The sequence below is a fragment of the Centroberyx affinis genome, unplaced genomic scaffold, assembly GCF_046629955.1.
Source record: "Centroberyx affinis isolate AG114_WGS23_722 - 3 ecotype Tasmania unplaced genomic scaffold, CSIRO-AGI_Caff_v1 ptg002378l_1, whole genome shotgun sequence".
NCBI classification, from domain to species: domain Eukaryota; kingdom Metazoa; phylum Chordata; class Actinopteri; order Beryciformes; family Berycidae; genus Centroberyx; species Centroberyx affinis.
The window spans coordinates 29,469-42,500 of NW_027280634.1; the positions used below are offsets into that span (position 1 = coordinate 29,469).

The 13,032-nt window shown below is 48.9% G+C and overlaps 1 protein-coding gene across 1 annotated transcript in view; it reads right to left on the reverse strand.

Moving 5' to 3' along the window:
• Positions 1 to 2,230: 2,230 nt before the first annotated feature.
• The window catches only part of col4a4 (collagen, type IV, alpha 4), a 44,968-nt gene continuing 34,166 nt past the window's right edge, over positions 2,231 to 13,032 (reverse strand). Inside the window, exons 25-30 of the mRNA XM_071533554.1 lie at positions 12,929 to 13,032; positions 9,506 to 9,754; positions 9,207 to 9,323; positions 8,862 to 9,047; positions 7,047 to 7,330; positions 2,231 to 5,349 (exon numbers count right to left, since the gene is read on the reverse strand). The exon at positions 12,929 to 13,032 is cut by the window's right edge and continues 52 nt beyond it. Of these exons, the coding sequence (XP_071389655.1) occupies positions 5,089 to 5,349; positions 7,047 to 7,330; positions 8,862 to 9,047; positions 9,207 to 9,323; positions 9,506 to 9,754; positions 12,929 to 13,032 (1,201 nt within the window). The 3' untranslated portion in view covers positions 2,231 to 5,088. The remainder of the gene's footprint in view (positions 5,350 to 7,046; positions 7,331 to 8,861; positions 9,048 to 9,206; positions 9,324 to 9,505; positions 9,755 to 12,928) is intronic.

Consider the following 13,032-nt stretch of genomic DNA (forward strand, 5'->3'; position numbering starts at 1 on the left):
GCAGAGAGTGAATACTGTCATCTGGTGGTCAAATTATAAATCTTTTTAAAATGGATTGTAACGGATTTAACTTTTTAACCTTTCAAGCTAAAGCCTTCCAGCTGCTTTCAGCTAATCCATACAAATTAACTTTTCTAGTTGTCTTTATTGTCTTTGATGTAGAAAATATATTGTGAAACTTCTGTGTTAAATTGTCCTTAAATAAATTTGATTTGATGTTTCTGGCTTTGGGAGAGCATTATTATTTTTCTAACCTGAACTTTATCCAGGGAAGGTTTGCTGAGCTCCATGTTCTGCTTCACATTGATTCAGTTCCACACATTCAGTTACAGCTTGGACATTCAGTCCATTTTATGATTATGAGTCAGTTTGTATCTCTGGACACATTTCTGTATGTATGCTACCTCCAGCTATTAATATGTTCTAATGATGTGATGAGACAACGATGTTCATTGTCTTTTTTTCTGTACATATGACTCTTCCACAGTGGGCAACTATCTATGCACACATATCCAAATCTACATGTTCTGGTCATGTTATCTACAGCTGTAATTTAAATATGCAGTATTTGATGAGGTATTTCATTTTTCTGCTGTTTTAATGTTCACCACTGGGAGATGCCTAGTGTTGTTTCAGAGACGATGACAGAAGGAATAGCTGATTTTGGTTTCTTTAGTAAGGACACAGACATGCTGAGTGGAAATTTGATGCGTTTTATTGAAGTGTTCTCAGTCCAGATAGAATATAATGGTTTAGGAGTGTTAGTGAGAAGGCTTCTCCTAAAGGGATTAAATATCACTGACAGCTTTAAATACAGGGAAGAAAATGGTGACTCGAGTACCCCCCCAACCCCCACTGACTGGTTGGTAGCAATATTCTCTCTGGTGTTGCTGCACAAGGCTCGGCTAGAGAAATACTTCTTCCATCCATCACTCAGAGGGACTGTAGGCTGATCCTTCAACCTGCCAGGTTTAATCTGAGTATCTCCAAAACCATATTCAACAACACACCTGCTCTGGCCAAATCTGTGTGTGCGTGTGTGTGTGTGTGTGTGTCTGTGTTTGGTCTAGTTCTGAGGCTAACCACGAGAGACTAGGGGGTGTATTGGTGGAGGGTGCAGTTTGTTGAGACTTAGGATGTTTGGACTCAGGGTGTTGGGATTCAGGGTGTTGGGGACCAGGATGTTTGGACTATGGGAACCAGGGTGTTTGGGACCAGGGTGTTGGGACTCAGGGTGTTGGGGACCAGGGTGTTTGGACTCAGGGTGTTGAGACTCAGGGTGTTGGGGACCAGGATGTTTGGACTATGGGAACCAGGGTGTTTGGGACCAGGGTGTTGGGACTCAGGGTGTTGGGACTCAGTGTGTTGGGGACCAGGGTGTTTGGACTCAGGGTGTTGAGGACCAGGGTGTTGGGACTCAGGGTGTTTGGACTCAGGGTGTTGAGACGCAGGGTGTTTAGACTCAGGGTGTTGGGGACCAGGATGTTTGGACTATGGGAACCAGGGTGTTTGGGACCAGGGTGTTGGGACTCAGGGTGTTGGGACTCAGGGTGTTGGGGACCAGGGTGTTTGGACTCAGGGTGTTGGGGACCAGGGTGTTTGGACTCAGGGTGTTGGGACTCAGGGTGTTTGGACTCAGGGTGTTGGGACTCAGGGTGTTGGGGACCAGGGTGTTGGGACTCAGGGTGTTGGGGACCAGGGTGTAGGGACTCAGGGTGTTGGGGGCCAGGGTGTTGGGACTCAGGGTGTTTAGACTCAGGGTGTTGAGGACCAGGATGTTTGGACTATTGGAACCAGGGTGTTTGGACTCAGGGTGTTGGGGACCAGGGTGTTTGGACTCAGGGTGTTGGGACTTAGGGTGTTGGGGGCCAGGGTGTTGGGACTCAGGGTGTTGGGGACCAGGGTGTTTGGACTCAGGGTGTTGGGACTCAGGGTGTTGGGGACCAGGGTGTTTGGACTCAGGGTGTTGGGGACCAGGGTGTTTGGACTCAGGGTGTTGGGACTCAGTGTGTTGGGGACCAGGGTATTTGGACTCAGGGTGTTGGGACTCAGGGTGTTGGGGACCAGGGTGTTTGGACTCAGGGTGTTGGGACTCAGGGTGTTGGGGACCAGGGTGTTTGGACTCAGGGTGTTGGGGACCAGGGTGTTGGGACTCAGGGTGTTGGGGACCAGGGTGTTGGGACTCAGGGTGTTGGGGACCAGGGTGTAGGGACTCAGGGTGTTGGGGACCAGGGTGTCACAGTTCGGTCTGTATGGATGTCTGGCTTTCTATTGGTTACTGAAAAAGAGCCTACCTTCCAGGAGTACTTCCTGTTTCATAACCACAGTCTTGGTCTCGTAATGGTTGCTGTGGGACACAAATGTTTGCGATGAGGTATTTTTCATCTAGTGGTGGGGGTTGCGGGGGTTATATGGTTTCACCATTTACCAAAAAAATAAAATAAAAATAAAAATAAAATAGCACCACAGTAATTCCTGGCTAAATAAATACTCTGTTGACATTTACAGTAAAAATATAAAGCAGTCCTGTTCTTTCAACAGTGTAAACATATTTACAAACCATAGAAAATGTAAGCCAAAAGACACAGAGGCAGAAAACAGATGAAACCAGTCAGACTGCAGGACACACACCAGAACCTGGACCAGAACCTGGATTGTTCTGCAGGCTGGCAGCTAGTTCTGGTTCTGTTAGTCAGGGTTAAAGAGGAGGTTAGTCTGAAGCTTAACGGCTGACATCTAAAGAGAGAATGTTTCACAGAAAAGACAAAATTAAAAAAAGGATGAGGTCATTTTATCGAAGGGTTGTTACAATGACAACCATTGTTTGGCTCTAATGTTTTTTGACATCCAAGCTGGATGTCACCTCACACAGCAACAGGACACCTGATGTTTCTGGTTTCCGCCAGCTGTTTGAACAGGACAAACCAGATCCCATTTGGTTTCTGCTTAGAGGAGACCAGATCTAGACCAGTTAAACATCAGGTTTTTCAGTTGCTGTGTGAATGCACACATGAGATGCCAGACAGTCTGATAAATATATTTCAGCTTGTTTTGTCAGCTTCATGTCAAACATTTTACAACTCTACTGCTCCAAGTCAGCTACACAGGAACAGGAAAATCTGATGTTTAAAAGAAAAATACACTCTTGGATACTCTTACACTGTTAAGTATCATCAATCTGTGATGTTCAATGCATTCCAGCAGGTATTTTGTGATGAGGTGATGTACTGTATGTTAGCGGTGTACCCACTTCATGTTCAGTATCATCACATAATCTACGTTTGGCCAGTTATTCACAGGAATAAGACAAACACAAACAACTACAAAATGGACCCAGCAATGCAAAGTACATCACCAACAGCTGTTTTTTTAAACAGAGTTAAAGTGTTTTAGGGAGGAGTTTTCTTTTAACTCTAGGCTGTTGCCTAGCCAAGTTGATTTGTGTTGTGTTGGTGAAGTACGCCCTCTGCTGCTGCTTTGGGACACTGGAGGAGCCTCTAATCTGGACTCAATTCAGTAGATTTTTGGCAATGATCCTGAAATTCTATATTTGGGCAGAAAAATGACGACACACTTGAGTGTTCTATTGTGTTGCTTTGATGGAGTTCTCCCCCTGCTGGTAATTGCTGTTTACTGCATGTTACAACCAACTCAGGTTTGGAGATGAAGAGAAGTGGAACTTAGTTCTGTCCTTTGGTAATTCTTCATGTTCATTTGTCTAATTCAGCAGATGTCACATGTCACACACATTCGTGTGTCACTTCTGTATCTTTTTATGAAGTTAGAAACAGTCGTACGTTCAGGATGATGAGGGTTAGGGTTAGTCAGTTTGCATCCTACTGCCTGGGGTCAAGAGGTCACAGGCCAAACCTTCCAACACATGTAAAAAATGATAAAGACAAGGTTTTCACATAACAGCAGTGATCTACTCAAATCAAACAGTTTCATTCTTGTTGTTTTCTCCTATGCCTTAACACAGTATCTACAGACTGCTGTGGAGAATAAGGAAGCACCTCTTTTACATAAAACAAAGATAAGTAATTGGTTTGAGGTCTACCATTTGGCAAAGTATATTATAATATTATGAAAGCTGACAAGGTCCCTGCAGGCCTCGGGGCTGCTCTTTGTCTCTCAACATTAAAGTATTCGAGCTTGGAAACATAACACATGAATTAAGAACGTTAAAACGGCCAAATTTCAGGAATAAAAATCACTATACTATTGACAAGCAGTGAAACAGTTCAGCTGAGGGAGAAAAGGAGCTTTGAGTATGTTCGCTGGATAAAACTGGAATAAAAACAAGTTTAGAAGTTAATGTCAAATATATTCACAGCCTCTCGGGAAAGCAGACGCTTCGTTCCCGCCTTAAAAGTACCGACTGACCAATGGCGTGTGTTCGCTGCCTCTCAGCTGACCAATCAGTGTGCATTTTCAGTGCAGTTCTTGTTGGGATATGGGCGGGGCTGGGAGGCGGGGCTCACTGCCTGCAGACCCAATGGAGTGGATGGAAGGGGCGTTTCCATGACAACAGGACTAACTTCTGGAAACTAAAGGTCACTCTCTCTGTCACCTGGTCTCCCAGTTAGATCTAGACCACACAGAGTTAAACATCACACTGTTCTCCATTCTCTCTTACAGAGAGAACGTCACGCCAAGCTGCATTCAGAAACCTGGTTTAATGCTGCCTTGATGATGGGCGAACAAACTTCCCTCGAAAACACGATGTGGGACCTTTTACGAATATTTAGGTGCTTCTGCTAAATTCAGCATACAAGGGATCCAAAACAGCCCTGTATTTCAACAGAATCCTGACTTTTAGAATTGATTGAAACAGCAAAGTATTTTGATGGAAGACAAATGTGGGAGTAAGTTGTAAAAGTTGAAGCTGTTGCACAGTAAGCTGCTTGGTGCTTTGGATGTGGATCCTACAGACTGGTAAGAGCTCGTCGGTCATGTTTTCCCAGGCTGTCTGTTAAACTGCCAGACGATGTTTAGCGTGACGCTCTCTCCTTACAAGCGAGTACAGAACATACGGAGGCTGGCCCTTTCTATCCACTCTGACTCTACAGGAGCGGGAGGAGTCGCTCCTCACTCCTTCATGCAGACGTTGCACCTCCCTACGTTCTGCCGCTGCTGCCTCTCCTCTGTCAGTGTGGTGGGAGAAGAGGAGGAGGAGGAGGAGGAGGAGGAGCCCACCCTGGTCAGCCAGAAGCTGTAGATGTTGGCGAAGTAGTGGCAGGTTCCTCGGGGCCCCTGGCACTCGACGAAGGGCTGCGCCCTGAAGTCCCTCAGGCAGCTTCCTGATGATGTCAGAGACTGGCCGCCGCCCTCGTCACCCGCACCGGTGTGCTGCAACACACAGCAGGACGGGGATTACTACTGCTGGTAGAATTCTCCATGAGGAGGGGGAGGAGAAATATTACAGTATATGTTACTACAGTACCCACCATGATGAAAGAGTAGTATTATTAATAGTAGCAGGAGTAGTAGTACTGCATTACTCACCATGGGGAAGGAGTGGTATTATTTGTAGTACTGTAGCAGTACTGCATTACTCACCATGGGGAAGGAGTAGTATTATTCGTAGTACTGTAGTAATACTACTAGTACACAATATTATTAAATAGACTAGAAAACTGGGTTGGACTCTCTGGCCCAGCCATAAATTGGTTCAAGACCTGCAAAGGAGGAACTACTTTGTGCCTATTGGTGACTTTGTCTCTGAAAAGGTCAGTGTGACATGTGGAGTTCCACAGGGATCAATCCTCGGCCCTCTTTTATTCAGCCTCTACATGCTTCCACTAGGACATATCATACAGAAAAATAGCATTCATTACCACAATTATGCAGATGACATTCAGCTCTATATATCTCTTTCTTCAAGTGACTTTGGTCCTGTAGATTCTGATTCAGTGTATTGAGGAAATTAATGACTGGATGTGCCAAAACTTTCTTCAGCTAAAGAAAGACAAAACTGAAGTAATTATCTTTGGGGTATTAGGGCTCACCTTGACTCCCTGTCTCTCAAGAGTAAAGACCCTCTCCGATTCCCCGATCAGGCACTGCCCCCTCTCTATGCCTTTTTTTTTTTTTTTTCTTTTTTTTTTTTTTCATTTATTTATTTATTTATTTATTTTCTCTTCTTCTTCTTCTCTTCTTCGTTTGCTTCCTCTTCCCCTTCCTCTTTTTATTACTATGATGGTGACTATTATTAGCGATTATTATTATTATTACTATTATTATTATCATACTGTTTGTGGTCCCTTATTTCATGCTTTATATCTGGGCGGTTACAGCTGATTCACAATGCTGCTGAGTTCCACAGAATAGAACTGATTTTAAAATTCTGCTGCTTGTCTATAAAGTGCGAAATGGCTTCGCTCCAAAATACATTTCTGACCTGCTCTTAGGATCTGAGCCGCCCAGACCTCTGAGGTCCTCTGGGACCGGTCTGAGCCGCCCAGACCTCTGAGGTCCTCTGGGACCGGTCTGAGCCGCCCAGACCTCTGAGGTCCTCTGGGACCGGTCTGAGCCGCCCAGACCTCTGAGGTCCTCTGGGACCGGTCTTTTAAAAGTCGGCTCGAAACATTCCTTTTCTCTGTGGCCTTCTGCTAAATCATCTGTATGTGGATCAGTGGAACGGGTGGTATTATCTTTATTGTTATTTATTTATTTTATTTATGTTTTACCTATTTTATCTCTTTCTTTCTTTTTTAATGTCATTTTAAATAGTTGTGGTGTATGTATGTATTTTTTCTGTTTTATGTGAAGCACATTGTATTTGCCTTGTGTATGAAATGTGCTATATAAATAAAGTTTGCCTTGCCTACTGCAGTACCCACCATGAGGAAGGAGTAGTATTCGTAGTACTGTAGCAGTACTGCAGTACCCACCATGAGGAAGGAGTAGTATTCGTAGTACTGTAGCAGTACTGCAGTACCCACCATGAGGAAGGAGTAGTATTCGTAGTACTGTAGCAGTACCGCAGTACCCACCATGAGGAAGGAGTAGTATTCGTAGTACTGTAGCAGTACTGCAGTACCCACCATGAGGAAGGAGTATCCCACCCACAGGCTCCTCCAGGCGGGGGGGCAGGGCGGCTGGGTGGAGTCCTGGCTGTGCAGGGCGATGGGGGGGGAGGGGGCTTCACACACCACACAGCGGCTGATGTGTTCTCTGATGGCGGCTCCGCCCAGCGGCATGCTGGGAACCGCCGCCGTCGTCGACAGCCAATAGGATTTGTCGTTGCGGCTGGCGTAGGAACAGGTTCCCATGTTGCAGTAGGAGAACGGCATGGTGGAGAAGAGACGCATGCAGGAGCCGGCCTGGCCTGCAACACAAAGCTCTACTGTTAGGACCACAACTACTGTGTGTGTGTGTGTGTGTGAGTGAGTGTGTGTGTGAGTGTGTGTGTGTGTGTGTGAGTGTGTGTGTGTGTGTGTGTGTGTGTGTGTGTGTGTGTGTGTGTGTGTGTGTGTGTGTGTGTGCGCATGATGGCGGCAGGTCGTAGGTGAAGTGCAGGTGAACGCCAACTGTTGTTTTAATAACCTAAACAACCCGTTGTAATTACCATCGTTAATGTAATAGGTGCAGTTTAAGATTATGTGGACATAAATAAATTGTTAAAATGTGTGTGTGTGTGTGTGTGTGTACCCAGGTCCTGTGTGTGTGTGTGTGTGTGTACCCAGGTCCTGTGTGTGTGTGTGTGTGTGTGTGTGTGTACCCAGGTCCTGTGTGTGTGTGTGTGTGTGTGTGTGTGTACCCAGGTCCTGTGTGTGTGTGTGTACCCAGGTCCTGTGTGTGTGTGTGTGTATACCCAGGTCCTGTGTGTGTGTGTGTGTGTGTGTGTGTACCCAGGTCCTGTGTGTGTGTGTGTGTGTGTGTGTGTGTACCCAGGTCCTGTGTGTGTGTGTGTGTGTGTGTGTGTGTACCCAGGTCCTGTGTGTGTGTGTGTGTGTGTGTGTGTGTACCCAGGTCCTGTGTGTGTGTGTGTGTGTGTGTGTGTGTGTACCCAGGTCCTGTGTGTGTGTGTGTGTGTGTGTGTACCCAGGTCCTGTGTGTGTGTGTGTGTGTACCCAGGTCCTGTGTGTGTGTGTGTGTGTGTGTGTGTGTACCCAGGTCCTGTGTGTGTGTGTGTGTGTGTGTGTGTACCCAGGTCCTGTGTGTGTGTGTGTGTGTACCCAGGTCCTGTGTATGTGTGTGTGTGTGTGTGTGTGTGTACCCAGGTCCTGTGTGTGTGTGTGTGTGTGTGTGTGTGTGTGTGTGTGTGTGTGTGTGTACCCAGGTCCTGTGTGTGTGTGTGTGTGTGTGTGTGTGTGTGTGTACCCAGGTCCTGTGTGTGTGTGTGTGTGTGTGTGTGTACCCAGGTCCTGTGTGTGTGTGTGTGTGTGTACCCAGGTCCTGTGTGTGTGTGTGTGTGTGTGTGTGTGTGTGTGTGTGTACCCAGGTCCTGTGTGTGTGTGTGTGTGTGTGTGTACCCAGGTATGTGTGTGTGAGAGTGTGTGTACCCAGGTCCTGTGTGTGTGTGTGTGTGTGTGTGTACCCAGGTCCTGTGTGTGTGTGTGTGTGTGTGTACCCAGGTCCTGTGTGTGTGTGTGTGTGTGTGTGTGTGTACCCAGGTCCTGTGTGTGTGTGTGTGTGTGTGTGTGTGTACCCAGGTCCTGTGTGTGTGTGTGTGTGTGTGTACCCAGGTCCTGTGTGTGTGTGTGTGTGTGTGTGTACCCAGGTCCTGTGTGTGTGTGTGTGTGTGTGTGTGTGTACCCAGGTCCTGTGTGTGTGTGTGTGTGTGTGTGTGTGTACCCAGGTCCTGTGTGTGTGTGTGTGTGTGTGTACCCAGGTCCTGTGTGTGTGTGTGTGTGTACCCAGGTCCTGTGTGTGAGCCTTCTCCTGGCCCTCCAGGTACAGCAGGCTGAATCCGCTCCACAGAGGCGTCATGTCGTCCGGACAGGCGGGCGCCGTCTCTGATTGGCTGTGCATCACCAACAGGAAGCCGGAGCTCAGCCCTCCTGGGCCGGGGCTGCCGGGCTCACCGGTCGGCCCCGGGTCACCTGCAACACCAAGACCGCCACACCGCATCATCAAAAACACAGACAGACAGGCAGAGAGACAGACAGGCAGAGAGACAGACAGGCAGAGAGACAGACAGGCAGGCAGGCAGAGAGACAGACAGATAGACAGACAGGCAGACAGACAGGTGCCAGTCTCACCCTGGGGCCCCATCACTCCTGTCTCCCCCTGCAGTCCTGAGTCTCCAGTCTGTCCTTGAGGTCCAGTCGGTCCGTCTGCTCCTGGTCGACCTGGAGCTCCGGCTGGCCCCGCCCTCCCTGAAACACATCACCGTTACAGGCTCCTCCCCTTTCCCTGTGGCCCCTCCTCATTAAATTAGGCCCATCCCTTTTGCTGTTGGCTCCACCCCCCCCCCCCCCCCCACCCCCCTCATCTGTCTCCTCCCCCTCAGCGTCTGGCCCCTCCCCTCTGTGCCGCTGACCTTTAACCCTCGTCTCACCTTTGGGCCCCTGAGGCCCGGCGTCTCCTGGCGGCCCGGCGGATCCGGCCTGACCGGGGAGGCCGGGGGCCCCCGGGGGCCCCTGGGGGGCCGGGGGGTGAGGCGGGGGGGGGAACACTCTGCCTTTCTCCCCTTTCAGACCCGGAGCTCCGGTCAGTCCTTTGGGTCCAGGATACCCGGCAACACCAGTGCTGCCTGAAGAACCCGGATGACCTGGGAGACCCATCAGCCCTGGAGCCCCAGACTCACCTGCACACACACACACACACACACACACACACACACACACACACAAACACACACACACACACACACACACACAAACACACACACACACACACACACACACACACACACAGACATCATCATAAGGAGGGAGAGCTGTGTAGCCAGTAGGCTGTGTGTGTGTGTATGTGTGTCTGTGTGTGTGTGTGTCTGTGTGTGTGTGTGTGTGTGTGTGTGTGTGTGTGTGTGTGTGTGTCTGTGTGTGTGTGTGTGTGTGTGTGTGTGTGTGTGTGTGTGTGAGCTGCAGTCTGGCAGAGCCCTGCTAGCTTCATATGGAGCAGCACACCAAGCTGCTCAGTGGAAAAAGCCTCATGACCCTGATCCACCCAGCAGCCACTGCAACGCTCAAACCCTAAGCCTAACCCTTTGGCCTCTTAACCCTAACCTTTTGGCCTCTTAACCCTAACCCTTTGGCCTCTTAACCCTAACCCTTTGGCCTCTTAACCCTAACCCTTTGGCCTCTTAACCCTAACCCTTTGGCCTCTTAACTCTAACCTTTTGGCCTCTTAACCCTAACTCTAACCCTTTGGCCTCTTAACCCTAACCTTTTGGCCTCTTAACCCCTAACAGCAAGCACGCCTGAGACTGTTCCAGTGTGTAATGACACCGTGGCGAGGCGCACTGGTGACACGGCAAACAACATAAAAGTCCAGCTCACTGAGTGAAGAGCGGTGGAAGATTTTTCCTGCGAGTCGACGAATCGACGGAAGTGTCCAGTGAAGCGCGGCCGCTTGTTTTTAAGATACGGCTAGGAGGGGAAAATGAACGAGGACGTGTTGTTTCGCTCGACACTCGAGGGAACTCGTACCGGTCGAGACATTTTTAACACACTGGACGGTAAAATGCGCGAGGAGGGGGGCTAAATTGGGAAAATTGTATCTGTGTGTACAGATGGAGCTGGAGCCATGCAGGGGACAACAAAGGGACTAAAGGCTAAAGTTTTGGAAGTGGCGCCGCATGTCAGATTCACTCATTGCATTATTCACAGAGAGGCCCTCGCTAGCAACAACTCCACGACGTTCTCCACACAGCCATTAAAGTTGTGAACTTCATCAGATCTCGCCCGGTGAAAGCCGGACCGCTCGCCACACTCTGTCATGAAACGGGATCGGAACACGAATCTCTCCTGTTTCACACAGAGGTCAGACGGCTCGCGGGGGAAAGCGTTAACCAGATTATTTGAACTGCGTGAAGAGGTCCGTATCTTCCTCTCAGATGGCGGGTCCCCCCTCGCTGACCGCCTGACTGACCCCAAGTGGGTTTCTAGCCTTGCATATCTGGCAGTCATATTTGATAAACTGAACCGTCTAAACGTGTCCCTCCAAGGCCCAAACACCAAGGTCCTCACGCTTTCTGACAAGGTTACAGCGTTAGGAAGCTGGAGCGGTCGAGGAGGGCGTGGAAATGTTCCCTGAGCTCGAGGACTTCATGGACAATTCTGACATAAGCATCCAAACGATGAAAAGAGTTATTGCTACTCACCTCAGAAGCCTGCTTGACCGTTTCAACAGGTACTTCCCAAAAGACGACACCCCAGAGAGAAACGACTGGATACGCCAGCCTTTCCCCGCCTCCACTGCCCAACACCTGTCATCAGAACTTGAGATGCGCTCTTGGACCTCTCCTCTGACCGCACATTACAGACCGGTTTTGCATCATGCACACTGGAGGAATTCTGGCTGTCAGTGGCTGCAGAACACCCAGGACTATCGAAGGCTGCCGTGGATATATTTATTCCTTTTGGATCTACTTATCTATGTGAGAAGACATTTTCCTCACTGACATTTATCAAGAACAAATACAGATCACGGCTCGTCAGAGTTGAAGATGATCTTCGTGTCGCAGTCTCCAGCATCAAACCAAGAATACAGGCCCAGCCATCCCACTAAAACGAGTAAGTGAATGCTATCCCTGTTACAAAGGGAAAAAACTGATAATAAGCCTATATGCCTTTACAGGTCTAACTGTTAAAAAAAACTGAATCAACAGATTGAGAATCACTATTACAAAAGGGGAAAAAATACAAAACGAGATGAATGATAATAGGCTACAAGCCTACAACAGGCCTAACTGTTATAAGGACTGTGAATGAACTGGGAATATAAGCCTGCATGGACTGAAAGGTATTTGCACTGTGCTTAAAGCCGTTTTACAGGCCCAGCTACCTTTTAATATGAGAATGTATTGGCCCTAGTTTTTGCCTATTGCCTTTATTCAGCTTGTAAAGCAGTCGTGTCGCCTCCTTCACAATGAGTCCTGCTGTCGGATCTTGAATAAAAAGTAAAACTGTAATTGAAGCCAAATTGATTTAGATTTAGTTTGTGTACGTTAGGTAGCTGTCATGTGTGATGTCACCCCTGGGACAGAGGAAACAGGCTGAATACACAGCGAGCTCCAAGCCGTGCCAGCAGGGCCAGCAGGGCCAACAGGGCCAACAGGGCCAGCAGGGCCAGCAGGGCCAACAGGGCCAGCAGGGCCAGCAGGGCCAGCAGGGCCAACAGGGCCAGCAGGGCCAACAGAGCCAGCAGGGCCAACAGGGCCAGCAGGGCCAGCAGGGCCAACAGGGCCAACAGGGCCAGCAGGGCCAGCAGGGCCAACAGGGTCAGCAGGTGATGATGTCACCTGCTACAGAGTACAACAGGTGATGGACATCATCACATGGGGAGGGGAGAGGGGGGTGCAGGGGGTGCAGATGGTGGTTTGATGTGGTCTGAGTGGGGTGTGGATGTGGACTTATCAAACCTGCAGTAAAACACGTTCAGGTGGTCGGTCTGTTGAAGGTTCTCTCGGTGTGGGGGGGGGGGTTAGCTACCTAACGTACACAAACTGAATCTAAATCAGTTTGACTTTTTATTCAAGATCCGACAGCAGAACTCACTGTGATGTCACCTGGCACCAAAGATCAGCCAATAGCAGATGGCAATTTCAGTAGCATGATGTCACTAGATGTCAGGCTTTGCACAGATTTGGGTTTGGTGTTAAGTTACTCTTTCAGTAACCTGTAACCTAGCAACCTGTCAGTATGGTAACCTAGCAACCTGTCAGTATGGTAACCTAGCAACCTGTCAGTATGGTAACCTAGCAACCTGTCAGTATGGTAACCTAGCGACCTGTCACTGGGGGTGGAGAAACCGTTACCTTTGACCCCTGGAAGTCCAGCGATGCCTGGCAGTCCTGCGGCCCCCGGAGGCCCCTGGTCTCCCTTCAGTCCTTGGCAGCCTGGGGCCCCGTCGTCCCCCTCG